We start from the raw sequence: 23,065 nt of genomic DNA on the forward strand, positions 1-23,065 counted from the left end.
GACTTACATGTCTTGATGCTGTTGTTCAGCAGCACAGTGAGGGCTGTCTGGGTCACAGAGCTTCAAAAGGCAGCAGCAGCTTGGGCCTTAAAATCTCAAAGCTCTCATCAATCTCAGCACGTGTTAGGCATACTTTCATGAGATATGCAAAGTAGTCAAGCTCTAGATGGCTAAAAGTCTGCATGTGTGGGCTAATTTTAAGATAACTATGAGTGTAAAATTTGAGTTTCATGTGGGAAGGCTCTTGAGCTAAAAGGATTTAACCTACAGTAAAGAAAAAAAAAAACAACCAAGAGGCTAATACATAGAAGTCATCTTTGGCTTATTTATATAACAATGCTCTAGAGGAGAATTTGATTCTTCCCTTTTCCAAATCTACAGGCCACTCACAGTTCTTGGCTTTTGATTCTCTTCCTCCATCTTCAAAGCCACAGCATTGCATCTCTCTGACCTTTCTTCCATAGTCTCATCTAATTCTGACCATAGCTGAGAAATTTTCTCCATTTTTAAAATACAAGTGATTAAATTGGGCTCAGCTGTACAATCCAAGGCCCTCTTCTCAAGTATTTTACCTTAATTACACCTGCAATCCCCTTTTTCTTTGTAAGGTAACATATTCACAGGTTCCAGGGATTAAGACACAGGCATCTTTGGTAGTCATTATCCTGCCTTCTGTGAACAGCAGTGTTTTCCTGCGACTCAAAGAGTGCCCGTTGGCCACTGTAAGTATGCTCAAGGCTCACACAAGGCAGGCTAGAAGAGCCAGGTGGTGAATGCTCTAGAGGTGGCCCTCAACCAATAACCAGCTGGAGGCTAGTAGCTAAATACCCAGCTTTGTCACCACTTGGTAGGTCAAGTCTGAGTTTCTCAGGGGTTTGAGCCCCATTTAACAATCTCGTTAACCTACTGATAATTCACACACCCTTTATTGCCTTTCCTCCTTTCCCGGTTCCATTTCCCCATTCCCTTATCACACTTCCAATATTTTTTAAAGACCAAACAAGTGTATTTGCAAAATATCTAGTAGACTTGAACAGTAGACTTTGAGTCTAACTGGTTCAACAGGATCAGAGGAATCTCAAATACCATAGTATTTTCTCTGTTGCCCAACATCCCTTTATAATTTAATATTAATTCAGCAAAAACATTATTAAGCACATCCTGTAACACATGAACTCTTCTAGATGGCCTGGCAGTTCAATTCATGCCATAAAAGATTTTTCAGTTTATATCATGCATAGCCTCTAAAATTTATGGGTATTTTATTTTATTTTTTTAGATATACATGACAGTGGGGTGTGTTTTGACATATTATACTTATATGTGGTGCGACCCATTACAATTTTAATCCCATTCTTGTGGTTGAACATGATGTGGAGTTACACCAGACTTCCAATATTGTCTCCCAAACAAACCACTTGTATGCAATTCTTTGTCTCAGAACAAAAGCAAATAAGGTGTAATGCCTCCTGGGCCAGGGGCTTGATAAACATCACAGTCAGTTAAACCCCATCCCCTCCCCTCCTACTAAACAGATCCTCTTGCACCCACACTTTAGTAAGAATGTAGGAAGAGTGAGTGGCATCTCTGAGGGCACAGCAGGGGTTTCTCCACATTACAGCTCAACAACTATATTCTATCTATTGCACTTTACAGTTGGCATTGCTAAAGTATTTCTGTGCTACTGTGTTTCCCAAATAATTTGACATATTTCAAACAACTTGATTTATTTCATAATGTAATTTTGTTCCTGAAATCAAGCCTGTGACTTCAGCTATATTATTGTCTTATAAAAGCTATTATAGTAGATATTTTGAACGTTTTTTACTGTCTTGCTCTTAAATGCTGTAAGATGCTTCATGGTAATTCAAGTTGTAGTTATTTAAACATAAATGAACTGATAAAAAGATTAAACTGAATGAGAGAGAAGTCTGGTGCTTCCCAAACATTTCATTGGTGATGTGGGTTTGCCTAATCACAGTACTAATTTATCTTCTATCAATGTTATTCTTGTTTCTTTCTTGTGATTCTTGTTTGGGCAAAACACTAAGTAAATCTGGAGTTATTTCCCACCTGATTGATGAAGTAGCATCAGAGGCAAAGGTAACCATTTAGAAAAATAAATGATTCTGACTCCATGCAAGAGTGAGTATAAGGAAATGGCAACTGTCTTCTTAACTTTTCATTTTAAGCTGCTGAACAATCCTAGAATTCATTTATTCAACAAGTATTTTTAATGTTTATTTTGCACAGCGTTCTGTATTAGAAAAGGGAAATTAAGAATATGAAAACTGCTTGAAACTTCATGAAGCTGTAGAAGTCAATAAGAAAAAAGGAAGAACATGGGGCAATTCCTAGAAAGGGAGAATACTTCCAGTTCTTGAGGAGGTCTCTTTCTCAAGGAGGAAGCAACATTTGTAAAATTCATGTGGTGTTGAAATATTTACTGTAAATTATTCTCAACTCATCTTGGGAATACATAAAATACAGATAAAATAGGTAATGAAAATTATACTCTTTCAGTGCTCACCAGAAAATGGCCTTATCATACTTTGCTGATCTACCTCTTATTTACATCAGAGCTTTCCACACCTTCACTTTCAAATAAAAGTGAGAGTCAGTGACAAGGTAGCCTCCTTTGATCTAAGGTAGTGGTTCTCAACTTACAGCTACTTTTTCCTGCTCAGGGGATATTCAGTAGTGTCTGGAGGCATTTTTAGTTCTCATGACTTGGGGGATGGGGACTACATATGCTTTTGGAATCTAGTGGGTAGGCCAAGAATGCTGCTAAACATCTTGCAATACACAGTATGGCACCTACAGCAAAGAATCATCTGACTCAAATGTCAAAAATGCTAAGATTTAGAAAACCTTAATGTAAGGAGCAGAGATATGCTACACACAGAGAGAACTGAGGTTTTTCTTGGGTGGGGGGAGGCTTAGCTTCATGACTGTAACCAGCTTCTGAACAAATAAGTCATTTGTGCCAGGAGTAATTAGAGTATGACTCAAAAGATGATCTAGTCAGAAATTCTCTTTAATTAGGAATTTCCCCTTTATAAGAAAGCTCTTTTTTACTCTGCATAAAGTTCTTTTAATTTACACCAGATAGCAAATAAGAGGTCTAAAATATTATTCTTTGCACTGATAATGGGGGCATGAATTTTGTTGGATTCCTGATTTAATTGCTTTCCACAAAGGTGACATGGGTGTAAACATTATGAGGTTAAGTTATTGAATGTTTCCACTTCATTTACTCTGTCACTTCTGAATTTATCCTATAGCAACAGAAGTTACAGTAGATACTAGCTTCATTATTTTCTAGAAAGATATAACCCAATAGAACAGGGTTCTCAATCCTGGCTACACATTAGACACCTGGGAGCTTTTTAAAATACCAAAGCCCATACCATTAAATCTCAATCCTTTGGGGAGAACACATTAATCTTTGAGTTTTTGGGTACTGGGAATTGAAACCAGGAGCACTAAACCACTGAGTCACATACCCAGCCCTATTTTCTATTTTATTTAGAAACAGAATCTCACTGAGTTGTTTAGGGCACCACTGAATTGCTGAGGCTGGCTTTGAATTCTGGATCCTCCTGCCTCAGCCTCCCCAGGCACTGGGATTACAGGTGGGCACCACTATGCCCAGCTGCATCTTGGCTTATTTTAAGGCTTTGCAGGTGATTCCAACATGCAGTCCAGTTTGAGAATGACTGCTCTAAAGCCTCACTTATTAAAATGTCATCTGTTAACCAGCAGAATCAGCATCACCTGGAGCTTGTCAGAAATTCAGCCTCTCAGGCCCACCCCAGATCCACAGAATGAGGAAGTGCATTATGAAAGGATCGCCAGGGGACCTGCAAGCATGAAAGCTTAAGAAGTGATGCTGTAGAACATATTGCAAAAAGTCCACTTAGAAAATGTATACACATTGCAATATGCACAATCTAAAACAAGGTACACTATTAAGACATGGGGAATGGTCCAAAGCTCTAAATAAATGATTTTTTCATTTGATATAAAATATTAAGTTCATTACAATAGTTACTTGAATTATTTACTGAATTTTATTTTTAATTGTGAAAAATTTCAAACACAAACAGTAACTTGATCTTTGTTTTGCACAGCTGAGAATTGAACTCAAAGCCTTCTGCATGTTAGGCAAGAGTTCTACCACTGAGATGCACTTCTAGCCCTTGTTTTTCTGAAGAAGAGTAAGCACTAGCTCTTAGGTAGCATAGATTTCTCATTCTGATGTTGGGAACCAAGCATGAACTTCATGCAACACCCTTTCCTGTAACTCTGAGAAGGTGCCCTCTCAGCTCTGTATTCACATACACAAGAGACAATCTGAAATGTCATTCAATAGAATCCATACTAGAGTGAGGAACTTCACCTTCATTAACATGATGAAACTTTGCCCCTAGGTATCTTAGTAAAACAACAGTTCTAAATAGTCATATGAACTTATTCTGGAGCATAAATATGCTTTCAATTGGATAGTTTATAAGGTTTGCAGAATGTTGTGCAGTCAGCTTTAGTCAGCTCCAGGTGACCAGAATTCAGATGTCTTAATTCATTTTACAATCACCAAATGTTCTTTCACACTTATGTCCTTTATGACAGATTTTAAAAGTTTACAAAAATACATCATGAAGTTAGCCTTCCTCAGTCCAGCCAAGTATCCTGTTAACTTGCTTCATTATAGCACTTTTTTTCTAGAATAATTCTTCCATTTAATTACACTCTGAGCCTTAGTTTCTTTACCTGTAAAAGGAGTCTAATAAAACTTTCTCATGTGCTTTATGTTAGGAATAAGCAAGATTACACATGTAAAGAATGATGCTTTGTACACATCCAATGCTCATCAAATATTTCCTTTCTCCTGCCTTCACTTATATTTCTGAAACCCTCAGGAAAATGTCATCAGAAATTTTCTAAACAGCAGAGACCATTAGTCTTTCAATCTGAAAAGCCTGTCATGGTTTCTGATACATAACAAGTGCTTGAAAAACGTTTGTTGAATGAATTTCTGGTTTCTACTCAGGATTCACAGCTTGGGGATCTAAAAGTGGACAGTTAACCATCCCTAAACCATCATAAGACATGCCATTTTTTACAAAGGACACTTTAAATGTGTATAGCTATGTGTGGTTCAGATTCCAGCCCACTGATAATCTGACTTCTACTCCAAAGTACAAATCTGTGAGAAAAGCAATAGACAGTTACATAGAATAGTATAGTGGAGCTCTTTATGTAAACTTGTCTTCTCATGTTCATGTAAAATGTCCTCTGGTTCTTTAATTAAAACTAGATTTTTTATTACCTTAATTGCTATTCAGTGTAAAAGAGACTAAAAAATATATGTTAAAATTCAACACAATAAATGCAAGCACTTAGGAGAAAACAGAAAAAGAGTAGTGGCTACTCCTTAACCAAGGTGGCAGAAATCAGGAGGGAAGAGAAACCCTGGAAGAAGTTGTTATTTTTGCTGAGGATAGAAGATTGAATTATAATTTACCAAGGAGACAAAAGTCAAAGAGAATCACTAGACAGAAGGAATAACGCATGGAAAGGCCTAGAAAAATGGAAAAGTTTGAACCACTGAGAGAACAGAGAACAGCTAAAACATAGTATCTGTAATGAGACATGATGAAAAATAAAACTAGAATAATCCATTAGGGTCTGATTATAAAAACCCTTGTCATCTGTGCCAGTAGGGTCTGCATTTTTATACAGGAGCCAAGCAATCAGATAATAGATAGGCAGAAAAATGAATTCAGAAACTCTGAACACTAGTTCTTATTTCTTATAAGATGGTTTCTACTCCTGAGAAGCTCTTGAAAACATAGGAGTATTTACAGCTGTCTCACTGCTAAAATCAATCAAAAGCTGTACACACAGAATCTAGGACTCAGTAGAAAGAGTTCAGGGCCTAGCATAATGCCTGGCACATAGGAGGTGGACTCACAGACTCTTGTGAAATCCCTGTGCTTTCTCAAACATGATGAGTGACCATTGCATTAAATTTAAACAGAATGTGTGACTCTGCTCTTCATCAAGAAGCCCCTCTTTTAGATTCCCCCATGGCTAGCACGTTCCTATCATATGGCAGATGTTCAGGATATATTTAAGGAATGAATTCTAGCAGCAAAGAAACCAATTGTGACATTTAGTACAGTACTTTTCAAATTGAGGGGTCATAAAGTCAGTTCAGTGCTCATCAGCAGCATTTTTGAAAGAAAAAAGCTGGGAGAAAGGATTAAAATATCAGAGTGCATCCTAATTTGGAAAATTACTACTTTCTGAATTTTTCCTTTGGATATATTAAGGTGTGTGGGAGTGCGTGTATATGTGTATGTTTGGTAATAGAAAATATGTTTCCTATTTTGGGTCGCAGCAAAAAGAGTGTGTGTGTGTGTGTGTGTGTGTGTGTGTGTGTGTGTGTTGTATGCATTATTAGATTACTGTCTTTGTTTTTTTCTAACTTTACTGAGATATAATCAACAAATTTGCATATATTTAAGGAGTACAACTTGATTTAATATATGCACACATTATAAAATAAAACATCATAATCAAACTAATTAAAACATCCATTACCTCACATGGTTGCCAATTTCTTTCTTCATTCTTTCATTGTGGAGAGAATACTTAAGATCTATACTCCTAGCAAATTTCAAGTATACAATACAGTATTATTAACTATAGTCACATCACTGTACATTAAATCCCAAGGATTTATTTTCTTGGCATAATTGAAAGGCTGTAACCCTTGACCAACATCTTTCCATTTCTCCCTCCTACCATCTCCTGGAAATTACCATTCTATCTCTACTTCTATGAGTTTGATTATTTTAGATTTCACATATAAGTGAAATCTTATGGTATTTCATAGCAAAAATATTTGGTTGTTACAATGACAGGGATAGGAGGTGTATGTACCTTGTAAAACTGCTGGCACCTCCCTAAAACTAAGACTCTTACCCTTGTCTTACCAGCCCACTCTCACACCCCACTGGAGGAATATGATGCTCATGACCCAGTGGGGTCATCACTCAGTGCCTTATGCTTTCAATGTCAAAGTTGTGTCATCCTCGGCTGGGCACAATGTGTGCCTTATTAAGGCACACAGCTAGAGGGGAAAAAAGCAAGACTAACCTAGAAGTTAAGTCCATTTTCCTTGAAAATATATCTTCTTAGAAACACATAATGTTTCCTCTTTTCTTTGATTATAACTATTCCATTGGCATCTTTGAAAAGAAAAGGAAGTCAGACTCTCAAATACTATCTTACATACCTTCACACACACTTTCTTAACTAGAAACTCAGTTGGTCAACAATTAGATCAACAGATAACTGGTGTTATTTTCGCATTGTGATCAATCTCTGCCTTCTGTGTTTACAACAATCAATCTTCCCTCTGGACCTACAGACAGGTTTTCTGTCTGAAGTCTTAAATCTGGTAACCATAGTAATGAAGCAGAGACAAGGGGAGATTTAGGAAATGTACTACAGATGCTCTATCAAAAAGAAAGAACCTTCATTTTATCCATTATTTTCCATTTTATTTATTTTATTTGCAAGAGGTACTTGTAAGAGGCATAGCTGAAGTGCTAATGAACAAACAAATTGCTGCAGAGAATGTGGAAGAGAGCTAGGGCACAGATGATCTGCAAGACTAAATAATAAGCCAGAAAAAGGGGAGCATAGATTGTGTTTCTGGTTCACTCCACTGGTTTAAATGTCCTTGGGAGAAGTAATAGGAAAGTGCCTCCTGATTGTTTACAGTGTTCACCTGCCTCAGTAACTGCTAATTTTAAAACAGAGCCTATAGTCCATATTCATTAGAGAAAAGCTAGCTTAAGAGGATCATGCAAATTCAGAAGGAAGTAAGATTGGCCAGAGAGAGCAGGATTATATTTTTTTTTCACCTGGAGAACCATGTTTGTTCTACAGCTGTGTAAAGCAGTAAAGTGATGGCCCACAGACATCTCACCCCTTAGGACATGCCTCATTGCCCCTCTGCTCAAAAACTCCTAACACTTTTGCCAAGCCTGGGTGATTGCAGCATGAATTTAACCTGGTTCTTCCATTTTGTAGGAAGACATCAAGGGCAAGACAAACATAGAGGTGATCTTATTGAGTTCTCAGTTCTTGAGTTTATTGAGCTCCCTGCAGAAACAAACAACTCTCTAAACTTTGACTGCCAACAGCCTTGACTCCTTTTTCTCTGTGATCCTTCCAGCAGAAATTGAGCAGTGGGAGGGAAGAAGGAAAAAAAAAGAAGTGGTATTTGGAAGGCTGATATTATTGGCTATTATAGGTTATTATGTATTATTATAAACATATAACAATACAACCTATGTAATATAGCATAAGGCTGAAGCAGGAAGATTGCCAAGTTTGATGTCAGCCTGGGCAACTTAGCAAGATCTCCTCTCAAAAGGAGGAGTGCTGGGGCTGCAGCTGAGTGACAGGATGTTTGTCTACCATGGGTGAGGCTCTAGGTTCAATCCCTAGTATTGAAAAAAAAACTTGGATATAATAAAGATAACTCCATGAATATGGTTGTTGGACTCTAAAAATATTCCCAATTTAATGTCTAATCCTTTACATAATGTGAGGTTACATGTTACTATTTGGGGGGCTTTTCTTATCCTATACTCTATATTTTAAATATTTTATATTAGAATCTTCTTCAAAATTATAGCAGCAGCAAAGGACTTGCTGCTTAACTGAAACCCTAGGAAATGATTAAATATAATATTAAACAAGTGAAAGATACTTGACAGAGAAATTAGAGCAGGGTGTCTCAAAACTGGATCAAACATCTAGAACCTTTGGGGAGGTCAAAAAAGGTTGCAGCTGTACATGGCATACTGATTACATCTTTCCTGTACTTGGGGCACTGCCTTCAATGTGGTTTGCCCTCTTAGACTTTTTACATCAGTAATTTTCACACCAAGTCGGAGACTCCCACAAACAGAAGATATCTAAATGGTCACATAGTTACCTAAACCATCCAACATCTCCAACAAATGGTTAAAATTTTGACTGTCTCTAGCAACAAGAAATCCATGACCTTCCAAAGGTATGTACCAGATTTAGTAATACAGTTGTTAAAGGTTCATCACCACATTGAGTTGTATTCTGTCTCCTTGTAATGTCAGCCAATTATTTCTGATTAGGTCCCTTGGAGCCATTAGTATAAATGTGAATCTGAATTCATAAAATCCCTTCACTCTTTTGAATATACCTGTCATATAAGCCAGGCTCATCTCTTTTCCAGACTTTACTTTCTTGTTCCTTTAACAGTTCTTTGTGTGGTATGCTTTCAGAATCATTCACTACTCTGGAAGCACTCCCTTACCGTTTACCCTGCCCTTAATCTGTCCTGTTTGAACCTTATGACCCAGCCCTTATTTTATCCAATGACTTATGGAGAACAGTCTATAAGCTGGAGTATCAATGAGATTCTCTCTTTGATACTGAATGAATCCCTAAGATGCAAGATAATTAAGAGACACTAACTCCTAGCCAGAGGTAGAGAGAGTTCATGTGAGCTACACTGTACTGGCACTGGAAAACAGGATCAGTTAAAATGAGACTCCCTTTACAAGGATGGTTAGTCTATACATATCCATGATATTCATGTATATTCTTTGGAGGCAGTACATTCTGTGATATTATGGAAAGAGTGACGAACAGCTTTCCTTTAATTACTCTAGCATAGCATTTCTTCTTCCATAGTATCTGGTGGCCTGTGCATTCCTTTACCATAGCAGATATCACATTATGTTACAATCATCTGTCTATAGCAGGATTTCCCAGCCTCAGCACTATTGATATTCAAGGCTAGATAATTCATGTGTTCCAGTGGGGGTTGCCTATGTATTACATAATGTTTAATAATACCCTGGGATCTACCTACTAAATGCCAATAGAATACTTGCCTCTCATTGTGACCATGAAAAATGTCTTCAGACATTGCCAAATGTCCCCTACAGAACTAAATATATCCCAGTTGCAAATTACTGGCTATATGTTCTAGACATGCTCCTCCAAATTCATTCTGACTTTAAGGAAAAGATGCTGTTGTCTTTATCTTGTTTCTTTCCAAATTCTTGCCACATTATGATATTCAATACATCTTAATTGAAGAAAACTATAGTAACTTGAAGTAATACAATGTTTTGTAGTTAAAAGTATGGAGTACCAGAATATGTGCATCCATATGGGTTTTGTCAGGAAAGGAGAGACACTAAACTTGTGCCAAAATAGGGGTTTAATATAATAATCAGGGTTTATATGAATGTGGGAATAATCAGGAGAATGAAGATCTAAAAGACAATTATTAAAAGATGAGACTTGCACCTAAAATTCTGGGTTAGAAAGCAGATACTCACAGGAAAATCTTGAGACACCACAATGTGTAGCCACCAAATTGGGACCATAAAGCAGGAGCCCATAGAAAGTTCAGGAATACCACTGTATCTAACAAAGCAGCCTCATCTGACAACAAGTGATTTCCAATAATAATGGGCTCTGGTACTTTCCACCTTCTAAATCTCCCAAATTATCTCACTGCCAAACGTTAACCCAAAACCAATCAAGAAGAGAATTCTGGGAAATGAACAGATAACGCTGCACGATGCTCACTTTGACACCAAGTGTGTAAGTACAGTATACACAGAGAGATTGAAGCATGATAATGGCTTGGAGAATTTGGCAGTCAGGATTATCCAAATTAGAAAACAAGCAAATTCTTGGTGTGATTTATCATTGATGCTATTGCTATTACTGTTTTGTGTTTAGCAATGGGTTCATTCCCTGATCACCTCTCCCTCCACTCTCAATGTTCAATTTGAACCCAGAACAGATGGTAAATGATGTTAATAATCTAACAACTCATATTCCAGATGGAAAATGTTCACCTTCATGCTTATTCAAATTTAATGTGTCTTCTGAGCACTCTACCTAGAGCAGAATTGACAGAAACTATTAGGAAGGAATTTCCATATGCAAGGCATAGCTACTCTCTTGAGAAATCAAAACATAGCAACTTTGTTATCAATTTTAAGCCTCTCTCTCAGACTGCATCTGATATCAAGTGAAAATATTTCTGCTTTATAGATCACAAGCAGAAAGAAAAACAATTAAACAATTACTTCTAGTCTATTAAAATTATGGTGTTATAGGTAAGACATGGTCCAAAGTACAATGAAGTATAAATTTTATATAGAAAATTAGATTCAAAAATATATTTAAAACATATGAGCTTCAGATATTGCATGGTCCATGAAATCTAAACAATTCACTATCTAGTCCTTTATAGAAAATGTTTGTTGATCTCTGGGGAGAAGGGGAACAGCAAGATTTGAAGTCTGAAATGTGAAAGGGACATTAAAAGAACCTTTGAATGAGAGCCACTGGAGAGTTTTGAGCTGAATAAGACCAGACTTGATTCACATTACACCAAGATCCCCCTAGTTGCTATGTTCAAAGTAGACATTATTGTTGGGAGAAAGAATCTAGAAGCTGGGGATCTAAAAGCCACTATGGGGTGGCTCAGACCAGTATATAATGTTAGAGGTGGAAAAAGGTGACTAGACTGCCTTGAATCTTGAGCTGATTTAAATCCTGAATCTTGACATGTTGCATATCTCACACAGATGCATAGGAGGCTAGAAAATGCAGTCTGTCCGTGTGCACACATGTGACCAACTAAACAGGGGTTATCAAGTAGGAATGATTTTGCTCCTCTAGGAGATACTGGACAAATGTAGACAGTTTTGGTTTTCACAACTAGAAGAAGAGACATGCTACTGGTATCTATTGAGTAGAGACAAGGGATACAGCTAAATATCCAGAAGTACAAAGCTCATTCCTGATAACAAATAACATCTGGCCCCAAATGCCAATAATGCTGCAATTAAGCAACACTAAACTAAAGGACAATGCACCATTGAAATAGAAAATGAATGGGTCTTGGTGGGTAACTAGGTAGCTTTAGCACAACTCAACCTCCTATGCCTGTGTTCCTTCCATCTGTAGACTGCAGCAATATTGATTCCAAAATTCCTGCTCATAACATAACTGTTCAGTTTGTCCTCCCTTGTGCACACATTTGCACAGGTTAAAGACTTGTCATGAATTAAAAGCCCTGATGGCAATTTAAAAAAAAATATAATGTGTGATTGAAGCAAAGAAGATTTTATGTAATGAAAGCTACATGGTACACAGTACCACAGTATAGATATTAATTTTTAAAAGAGATTTGTAAAGATAATGTTCCACTGATTAGAACTTCAAGACTTAAAACTGATATTTGGTGATAACCATAGATTTATAGGAATTTCACTATCTTTGCCAAATTCAAATGGATGGCATATGAGTTCAAGTTCCCTAATATTAAACAAATACATCTTAGTTTTTGCTATGGGTGATAAGTTATGAAGCCTAATCTATTTGGTGAAATACTTATATATATCCAGTACATGCGGACTTTCATTTACTTACTTTTATTTTTTTATTTGAAAATATATGCATAAAAGTATTTCTTTAGAGGCTGGTTTGTGGCTCAACTGTAGAGCACTGACCTAGCACATACAAGGTGCTGGGTTCTATCCTCAGCACCACATTAAATAATAAATAAATAAAATAAAGGTATTGTGTCCAACTACAACTAAAAATATTTTTAAAAAAGTATTTCTTTATATTCTGGAGGATCTGTCTATTCCATTTTATTTTGCAGAGGAGTATACATTTTCTTCCAAGATTGTTAATAAAGTAGATCTAATTTTCATACTATCTGGCTGCTCACTAGCTTATCAGTGTGCCAAACAAATGAACAATGTTTCATATATAAATCATAAATACTTTAATTCTTAAGTGACATTGTTGAATTTAGGTTTTTCCCTAATTTTATATCAACCCAATATGCAAAAATAGGCATAAATAAGCAATCTATGAATAAGATGGATTTTCATGTAACAAAAGATTTTGTTCTACCATTCATTTAAGAACATTCAGTGTAAGAAGGTTCAGTCAAGTGTTGTTCTAGGTACTAGGAATATCAAAATAATCAAGGACCCCGTCTTGGTTATATGAAAGTTACATGAAAGAGGCTGGCATGTAAATAAATGATTTTTTTTCAAAATTAGAACTTTATAGTTATATATAGTCATTGGGTTCATTCTGGCAAACTCATACATGTGTGAAATTCAATTTCAGTTCTTAAATATCTGATTTTAAAAAGAAGCAGTAATTTTTGTTAGGGAGGCATGTGCCATTTGCTACAGCATCTTAGGAAAAAAAAATGGCCCAGGTTCAGAGGTCAAGAAAGACATCCTGACTAGGAAGATGCAGAGTGAAGTCAGAAAGGACATGAAGGAGCACACTAGTTGAAAAGAGGTGCAAATCAATGCAAAGGGAAGCAGTTGAACAAAGTCAAAGGTCATGAAACCCAATGGAAGAAGGAGGTATGAGGCAGGACATGGGAGTTCTTGAATGTCACACAAAGGAGAGTGGGAGATGAGAAACTGGAAAATTATTAAGCCTTGAAATGGAAGCAGTGAACCAATGCCACCAATTCTGCTGCAGCTTAAGGCAGGGATGGCTTCATAATTTGTGTGACTCAGTGCAAAATGAAAATGTGGGGTGGAGTCTTTGTTCAAAACACATTATTTCAAGATGGCTATAGCAGAACATTATACCAACCACAGGACACTTACAAGCATTGGTTCCTGTGTAACTGCATAGTGTGCATGCCTATGAGGTTGACTCTGGTAGAAGGTATCAGGATAGGGGTAGGAAAGACTTATTTTCATGCAGTCTATTCCCTAGTAGGTCAGAAAGTCTTAAACATATCAACTAGCTAGAGATTAGTCTCAAGGCAACATATTAAGCAGTGTTATAGTCCTGTACTCACAAACTTATAAAAAATACTCAATGTGCAAGCTCTTCATTTTAAAGAGGAGGAAACAGAAGAGCAAAACATTTGAGACATAGTCCCAAACTCACAAATATGTGAATTTAACTCAAGCCTTTTGGATTTAAGCCCAGTATTTTCCTCTACTCCTAGGAGATATCAAGGAGACTAAATCTGGAGTGAGAGGGATGAGATGGAAGTTCCTTGGGAGGAAGATTGATCTAGAGGATGCAGAAAGGACTGAGATTGGTAAAGAGAAAGATAGCAGCTAAGAGATGATGGCTGTCCCCTCCCCTGCCCCAGGAAGCACTACTTTTCTGAGCCCTTACCCAGAATCAAGAGAATTGTTAGAAACGTGATTACTGAATAACTATTAGGAACCAGGCAATGTCCTAGGGAATAGAACTACAGACTTTTATACACTCCCAGGAACTCATCCCTCATTGTTTGAAGACAATAGTGGAAATACCTACACATGGCCTTTCCATGTGGCTTGGCTTTCTTCCAGCAATAGTGGCCAATGAACAAGGCAGAAGTTATGTCATCTTTTATGAACTAGCATTCGAAGTCATGCAATGTTACTTCACTGCATATTTTAGTTACAAACAAGTCACAAACCTGCCCATGTTCAAGGTGAAGAGATACAGACTCCTAACTCTCAGTAGGAGGAGCTTCAAAGTCACAATGAAGAAAAAAATATGGATGGGAGATATGGTAGAGGCCATTTTTTTTACAAATATATTCTGCCACATCCCAACCACTTGCCACAAAAATTCATTTCTCTTCCATGTGCAAAACATATTTACCTCCACTACCAAGACCTGCAATATTAAATGCACACTTACAAGAATAGTAAAATGGAAAGATATTTTTGGTATTGTTATCTTACTTTCTGGATAAGGAGAAATAAATAATAACTTACAAAAGATTTCCATAGGTGAAACTGATCACAGGGTTTGAAATAAAATGTAGCTCAAAACCCAGGATGCCCTTCCAGTCACCTACTTCACATCTCCATCTGAATGTATCAAGGGTACCCCCATCACAGCATTATCTTACCCCATATAATATGATCCTCTTTTAGTGTTTTCTCCTCATTGAATGGCATTATCATTCATCTAGAGGTTGAAGCTGGAAGTTTACCTGGACAACATTTAACAAATGTGTATGTGCCTGTGTGTGTGTGTGTGTGTGTGAGAGAGAGAGAGGGATAAAGAGAGAGAGAGAGAGAGAGAGAGAGAGAGAGAGAGAGAGAGAGAGATTCGTTTATTAATTACTGTTTTTTTCCCACTAGAATTTAAACATCAAAACACCAGAGACTTTTCTTGTTCACTGCTGTATTGCTACCACATATCAGAAATACATAATAGGTGCCTGATAAGTATTTGCTAAAAATATGAATAAATAAATAGCACATGCTTAAGAAATGAATCCCAGGAACTGCTTTTTTCAAAAATCAATGATTCAAACATCCTCCATTGAAAAATAGATGATCTGTTGATATGATTTTATTGTGGAAACACTGCCTTTCATAATATGCCCAAATGACACTTTGATAGTTTTAGTTTATTTTACCACATGTCATTAAGCAACAAGAGACTATATTTGCTTTTCTTTATTTCAACTTCATTCTGCAAAGCTCACTGAGAATCTTCATCCATAATCTTGAATAGAAGCCATTAGGGGCTTGATAGGGGCAACAATTCACACAAATCAAAGATTCGTAGGGTCTTTGGAATCAAACAGTTTTAGAATCAGACTGACATGAATTTGAATCTCAGCTTCACCATTTATTAGCTACATAACTTTGAACATGACTTCTTTTGGCCTCAATTTTCCTAGGAAATGTGAGCTGCACCATTGTTTTAGTAAAAGGAATGACTGGATTTAAGTGCACAGTACACAGTCATAATCAATAAATGATATCTGTTTATTACTTACATATATTCACAAGGCCCTATATTATGGAGAAAGAAATTGAGGTGCCAAGAATTGAGAAAAATTTGCCAAAGTCATTCTTCTTACCCACATCTAGGTAATAGAATTGGTCAAGTTTTTTGTTTTTTATTTTATTTTATTTTTTGTGGTACTTGGGTTTGAACCTAGGGCCTTGTGCATATGAAGCAAGCATTCTACCCACTGAGCTATATCCCCAGCCCCCCTCCTTTTTGAGATTTCTTTTGTACTTGTAGATGGACAGCATGCCTTTATTTTATTTGTTTGCTTTTATGTGGTGCTGGGTTCGCCCAATGCCTTACACAAGCAAGGCAAGCACTCTGCCACTGAGCTATACCCCCATCCTATGAGGATACTGACTCATAAAAGGGAAGGAGGAGAAAGGAGGGGGAAAAGGGGTAGGAATGATGGTGGAATAAGTTAGACATCATTACTCTATGTAATGTATGAAGACACAAAATGGTATGAAAATAGTTTGGGTACAATCAGTGACTTGAAAAATTGTGCTCTATATGTGTAATATGAAATGAATCACATTCTGTCATCATGTATAACAAATTAGAATAAATAAATAATTTAATTTTTAAAAATGGTCAAGTTTATGGATAAACATCACCCAGCCATAATTTGCTAGAGGGAACTTTTCATTGAAAAGTTTGGACTGTTTGGACTTGTGCTGTTTCCAAAGGATGACTAGAGATTCCATTATGACCTTGCATTGACTGAGGATCACTACAATCTCCAATTCCAACTGAGTGATTTCCTGTTCCTAACAGAAAAGAGACTCAATCCAATCAAAGAATATGGATGAGAGATGCAATAGAAAGAACTTGCTCCTGCCTTGATTTAAGAAATCATTTATTTTCTCCTTGCTAGGGCATAAAAGAAAAACCCAAGATATTGGTTCAACTAAAATATTTTATTTCATAAGTACCATGTCCTTAATTATATTGAAATCATTTCTTTCAACAAACAATTCACTATAATGAAATTCTGGTGAGCTTTAGGTCTAATTTCACATTTAGACAGGAGTTATTCCAAACACAAAAATGAGTACATTTTAAAATAAGTAAAACTGATGCACAAAATGAATTTAAGTAGATAATCTCAAATGAATTACACAGTGCCATAGCAGTGTTTCCTACAGAACACAGGATTTGCGATCTTATCAAAGTAGGGTATAGAAATTAAATACATTAAAACTTTGACCAGAAGATTCATTTTCTGTAGGAATTTAACAAATCAGTGAATAACAAAACAGGGTCATCTAGAAGTGTTTATTGATTAGTAAATGAAGATGGTGGATAAGCAGAAATAATTAACTAATTGGGTTCCTAGCTCATTAGAAAAACTGGAAACATACACCTAAAATTCTTTCCTTACTGGGAAGATCAGACTCTCCCTGTGAATATGCTCAACTAAGCTGTGCCTATAAATTACTCTTTATTTTAGCTTCCATTATCCATGACCCAAAGCCCATCTTCATTTTGTCCTCATATAGGAATCTTACCATACTATCATAACATTTTACTCTAAACCTTCTAGAAAGGCATTTAGTCACTCAATGTAATACACAATATTCAAATTGGTTGCAGATATGTTTTCTGAACCAAAACCATACCCTTTTATGTAGATAATTTAAGCTTATATATTTAATAGGCATTGAATGATTCATAATGGTAAATAAGAAGATTCTTAACTAGCATTCAAATCTCCTACATATTAGAAATTAAATGGATAATGTGTACCTGCAACAGATTTATTTTTGTGGTGGAGAATTTTAAAGAATTGATTTAATTAACTGTAACTATGCTCAGAAACATAATTTGAAATACTGTTGGATGAATGAAGACAGCATTTTAAAGCATAGGGAATACCTTAAAATTCCATTTTGCTCACTCTTCAGCAAACATTTATTAAGCACCTACAGTTTATTGTACAAAATAATGATATTCTAACCTAGCATCCTTCTATTCTAGCTCTAGTAGTTAACTGAATGAGTTAATCTCTTCAGCTGTCCATTCATAGTATGTGGGGGAAAGGCTATAGAAATTAAATGAATGAGTCAGTCTGAAAATAAACATTTGATGTATATATTTAGGTTTCCTTTTGTTTCATGTGCTGATAATAAGGTACTGCCCTTTATATTTCTTTAGGGGCTCAAGAATCTAAAACAATCTTATCTCATTCAAACAATGAACTATATGTTTAGTAATGAGTTTCTAAAATGTTTTTAGATATGAGAAGAGTAATTTGCAAGATTCTACTAATATGGAAAGAGAAAAAAGCACCATAAACTTAGACAAATAAGGGGAAATGTTTGTTGAGGAGTTGTTTCCTTTTGAAAAGTAAGTTTAGATTTAATAATTTAGAATGGGTTGTGCATTTTAGAGATGGGCATTAGAACTCCTTGAGGCCACTGGCCTCCAACCTTTTACACTAGAGTCACTAGCTTTTTAAAAATTTAGATCCTAAATTGTAATCCTCGTGGATTCTGATTCCTTTGATTTGAAAGAGGATTGGAGAAGAAGTGTGTGTGTGTGTGTGTGTGTGTGTGTGTGTATTATTGTTTTAAAGTTCTCCAGCAACCAGAACCAATACCCACTGCTCTAGGGCATGCTGGACTTTTTTGGCATGAGATCCCTGAAGGTCTTGAAAAAAAATAAGTAATTTGCATAAAGTCAACATAGTTTATTGACCTTAGATTCAGGCCTACTACCCAAATATTCAAATTCCCAGTGTAGATCTCTCTTTGCTAAACAAACTGACACCATTTCTACTTCACTCACACACTGGTTAAGATCTGATTACCAATTCATAGTTGTTAAAATGTTCAAGACTGTGTATAACCCATATCACAAGCAATGCCCCTCCTCCTAATGACCTGTTTGCTTCCTTTCTTGCTAAGCACTGAATAAATTTTTGGATGGTCATGATGACATTATAATGATTAACATATCTATTTATTCCACATTTTATAAAACTTCACTTATTTGAAACTTTTGCTTTCATAAAATGTATCATTCACATTTTAAAAGAAAAGAAAATAGATTTAATATTTGAATCTGAGTCCTATTTGAGTCTTCATTGTTGAGTTTATATGGCTGTGCACAGGGAAATACTCAGATGTCAGGCTGAATGTTCTTTGCCAGCTTCCTTATATGATAATGCATTTAGGTTAGCCTCTTCCACTGGATTCTGAAAGCTCATGCAGGTAGAGACCTTGTACAACTTCATCAACTTCATCCCAGAACTAAGCACAATGCTTGCCATAGAGTCAACACTCAATAATAAATTGCTGAATGACACATCTTTATTATATTTTATTTAGAAATGAGAGAGAATACCTTGAACAGAGAGTACCTTGTATAAAACAAATAAAATTATTGCCAAAAATGGCTTTATTTCACAGTTAATTTTTATAAGAGCTATGGCCTGAGTTTTTTTTTATTAGAAATGGGCTGATTAAATGTTATAATTAATGTCTTTTATTGGTAGCACTAGATCCATTCATTAATAAGAACTTCTATCAAGTAAATAAGCCTTGTGTTTTCTACCCAAATTTTTATAGAGACCAGATCTACATGGCAAATGGTGACATGGAGTATTCAGCAACTCGAATTCTAAATCATTGTCAGGTGGCAATGCAATATTCAGCCATGTTTACAGCTGGCCTCACCAGAAGTACTGGATCACAGCAGATAATGTCAATAAACCAAGGGCCTCAAGAACTCTTCTGTACTCTCTTCTTCATTTTCAGGCTGCATGTAACTCACATGGAGAGAGAAGCAGCACCTGGCTACTAATCTAGTTAAGTGATCCACATGGAAGCCAATCTGTCCTCCTTTCTGGACTTTGCAGTCATCCATCTGAGTACATATATTGTAATCTAATCAAATCATCATAAAATTCTTGCATTTCTCTTTAAACCATGTGTTCTCTCACTCTTCATTCTTCACATAATAAACTGAAATACTTCTTCTCACCTTCCTTACCTCTGCTAGGATCTTCTGTTGACCTTATAAAATTCATTTCAATATATATGATACAGTTTGTCCTTCCACCCCATTTGGGTTACAGTTGAGCTTTCATTAATATTATGTTAAAAGTTCTGCATTTAGGATACCTTTTACGCCTGAAGGCATTACTGACCTGCAGTTAACATTGATGAAATAAAGTAAATAGTAGGTTTCTTGCATTGTGGAAAACATGACAATGATTATTATCTGCCAAGGTAAAGCATTCAGCAAGGGGTTGCATAATATTGTGGAAGGCAGTGATCTAGTTACAAAAGAAGATTCAATCAATGGCTATTAAAAGGTAAGTTTGTACTAAGCAGATCATTTCAATCCCACCTTTTCAACCCACCATTCAACTTCCCCTTTGACCCAACTACATTTGCAGATCCCATATACATGTCTCTAAGGCTATTTGCCCATTACACCTAGGAATAAAAATAATTTTCAGTCTTTTATCTTATTTATGTAGAAATAACACAAAATATCACTGATATCAGCTAAAATGGCACATTCATTTATTTATTGTGACACTAGGGATTGAATTCAGGACCTCAGGCATGCCAAGGCAAGCTCAACACCGAGACACATCCCCAGCACCCCAATGACACTTTTAAATATGGTAGAGATGATTCACTGGCCAATGTTAAAAGTCAACACTGGATGTGAATATACTTTGTATACAACCAGAGATATGAAAAATGTGCTCTATATGTGTAATTAGAATTGTAATGCATTCCACTGCCATATATAAATTTTTAAAAAGTCAACACTGGAGCTGGGTGCAGTGGCACACACCTGTAATCCCAGCAGCACAGGAGCCTGAGGCAGGAGGATCGAGAGTTCAAAGGCAGCATCAGCAAAAGCAAGGTGCTAAGCAACTCAGTGAGACCCTGTCTCTAAAGAAAGTACAAAGGGCTGGGGATGTGGCTCAGTGGTTTAGTGCCCCTGAGTTCAATCCTTAGAACAAAAATTTTAAAAAAAGTCAACACTGGAAAAAATAGCCATGGTAGAAATATTCACACCAAATAATGAATATTTAATCTAGAAGCCAGAGAGGAAACCAGTGTACATTTTAAGGGGTTCATCTCAGATTTAACAATATAAAGCTAATGTTACTGGAGAAGTGGTTTGTGGATGGGTGTTGATGCTAAAATTTCCTAACTAGGGATCAGGCACTTACCAAGGGCTGAGGAAATGTTGTGTTTTTATTTTTTAATGAATGAATGGATGAATGGTCCTCTTCATAGATTTACAATGTAATATTAGAATTTGGAAAACTAGCTTTAAAACAGTCTATTTAAATCTATGTATTCACAAACTAGATTTTGGGAAAGTCAGTACTGAATATAGTGTAGGTGTTTCTGTTTGTTAATTAATTAAAATGACCAGAAAGTCATTCTTCTTACCCTTAATTTCTTAGCCTGGAAAGTTAATGAACTGTATTTGTTCCATGAATAATGGAGTCAAACTTGAAAGGGAATTCCCCATTCCAAAAGCCTCCTACACCACCAGTTAACTGATTTATCTTTTTACTTCTAAAGGATTTTAAGCCTCTTCAAACAAATTTGATTGATAGCCAATCTGTGCTTCCTCTGTCTTTATTCTACCAGGAAGAAGATGTTACTCGTGAAAGTCGTTTTAATTTCAGTGGTTACGGGATGGGTCATTGCCTCCAAGTGAAAGATGGAACAGCTGTCAAGGCCACACCTGCCAACCCGCTTCCACAACCCCCCAAAGATGCAGATGCCATCAAGAAGAAGTTCGTGGACCGGGCAAAAAGGATTGACACAATATCTCGAGCTGCCTTCCCACTGGCCTTCCTAATTTTCAATATCTTTTACTGGATCACGTACAAGATCATTCGGCATGAAGATGTCCACAAGAAATAGATGTGCCCTACAGACCCTGGGACCTTCTTGCCTAAGTATTGTGCTTGTAAATACACAGTGAAATTGTCTTTATATCACTTTGACAGAGGAGAATATTAAGGGAGGGGGGAGGGAAGATCATGGGGGCGGGTTTCCTGGCACCTACATGGAAAAAAAAGATAAGTTATGTGGGCAATGAAGAAAGCTGTTTGCACAAAACTAAGGTGTTGCAGAATCACGTAAGCATAATTCCTATCCATAGTCTTAAGCGTTGTTCTTTCAGATGATGCATCAATCAGACATGATATGCAGGGTCAAGTTCTCAAGGGCTGATTACTTTTTGGTTTTGTTTGGTTTAGTTTTGACTAATTCTGGTACTGAAAAGTTTGCTTAAAACACATACAAACACACACACTGAAAATGCTTACTATCTGACCATAGAGACTAGTCTATAGTGAATTGAGGACCAAACTTTTTCAGGAAAATGCTGCCTCGTTTTTAAAACAAGCTTCCTGAGCTATGTTCTTTACAATGTCTGTAATTAGTGTTCCACCCAAGAATCCTTTTGTGGGTTATAAGTCATTTCTACTTATCCAAACAACAACAACTAAACAAACACCAATGACAAAAAAACCCAGATTTCTACTTTACTGTCTGTGTAGGTGTGCACTTTAATATTATTTTTCTCTCCTAGATGTAATTTTGTAATTTTGGAGTTTAAATTGTGTATCGTGTCATTGATTTGATAGTGTACCCTTTCAAAAATAAATGCCCATTTTATCTTAGATCCAAGTTAGTACTATATAAATATATATATATATATATATATATATATATATATATATATATATATATTGCTTTTGCTATATTTATGTGGAACTTTAAGTGCCCAAGTGTGACTTAGCCATTGCAGCCACTCGGTCACAGTATTTATGGAGATGGTATGTCTTGAATGGTGTAGGTCAGATTAGCTTGAATTTCCCATTTCTGCTTTCATTGTAGATAAAACTATTAGTCCTAATGTTGACTGATCCATGATTTCTACTGTCTATCCAAGTGAATATCGTTTTAAATATCCTTGATTAAACTTAAAGAATTTTAAAATTGTACTGTGATTTTCATAACCCGTTGCCTTTTTGGTACCAGAGCTACGTGGTTTGAATCCTGGCTACATGTTTTAAGTAAGAAATAAAGACGTATTTTTGCTTACTCAGATAAAAGACAACCTGTAAAACCATAAGGAAATAATTAAATTTTACATGTGCTGTAAAAGGGGTTATTTA

The 23,065-nt window shown here is 36.2% G+C and overlaps 1 protein-coding gene across 4 annotated transcripts in view; it reads left to right on the forward strand.

Annotated features, from left to right (window-relative positions):
- Glra2 (glycine receptor alpha 2) overlaps positions 1 to 21,803 on the forward strand; it is a 180,407-nt gene extending 158,604 nt beyond the window's left edge. For 3 of the 4 annotated variants that reach the window (XM_027946531.2, XM_027946530.2, XM_071606179.1), the window contains exon 9: positions 21,525 to 21,803. In XM_027946531.2, coding sequence (XP_027802332.1) covers positions 21,525 to 21,803 — 279 coding nt within the window. Of the gene's footprint in view, positions 1 to 3,200; positions 3,210 to 21,524 lie in introns of all 4 variants that reach the window. The other variant, XM_071606178.1, reaches the window with a different exon arrangement.
- The last annotated feature ends 1,262 nt before the right edge of the window (positions 21,804 to 23,065 follow it).

The sequence above is a fragment of the Marmota flaviventris genome, chromosome X, assembly GCF_047511675.1.
Source record: "Marmota flaviventris isolate mMarFla1 chromosome X, mMarFla1.hap1, whole genome shotgun sequence".
Taxonomy (NCBI): domain Eukaryota; kingdom Metazoa; phylum Chordata; class Mammalia; order Rodentia; family Sciuridae; genus Marmota; species Marmota flaviventris.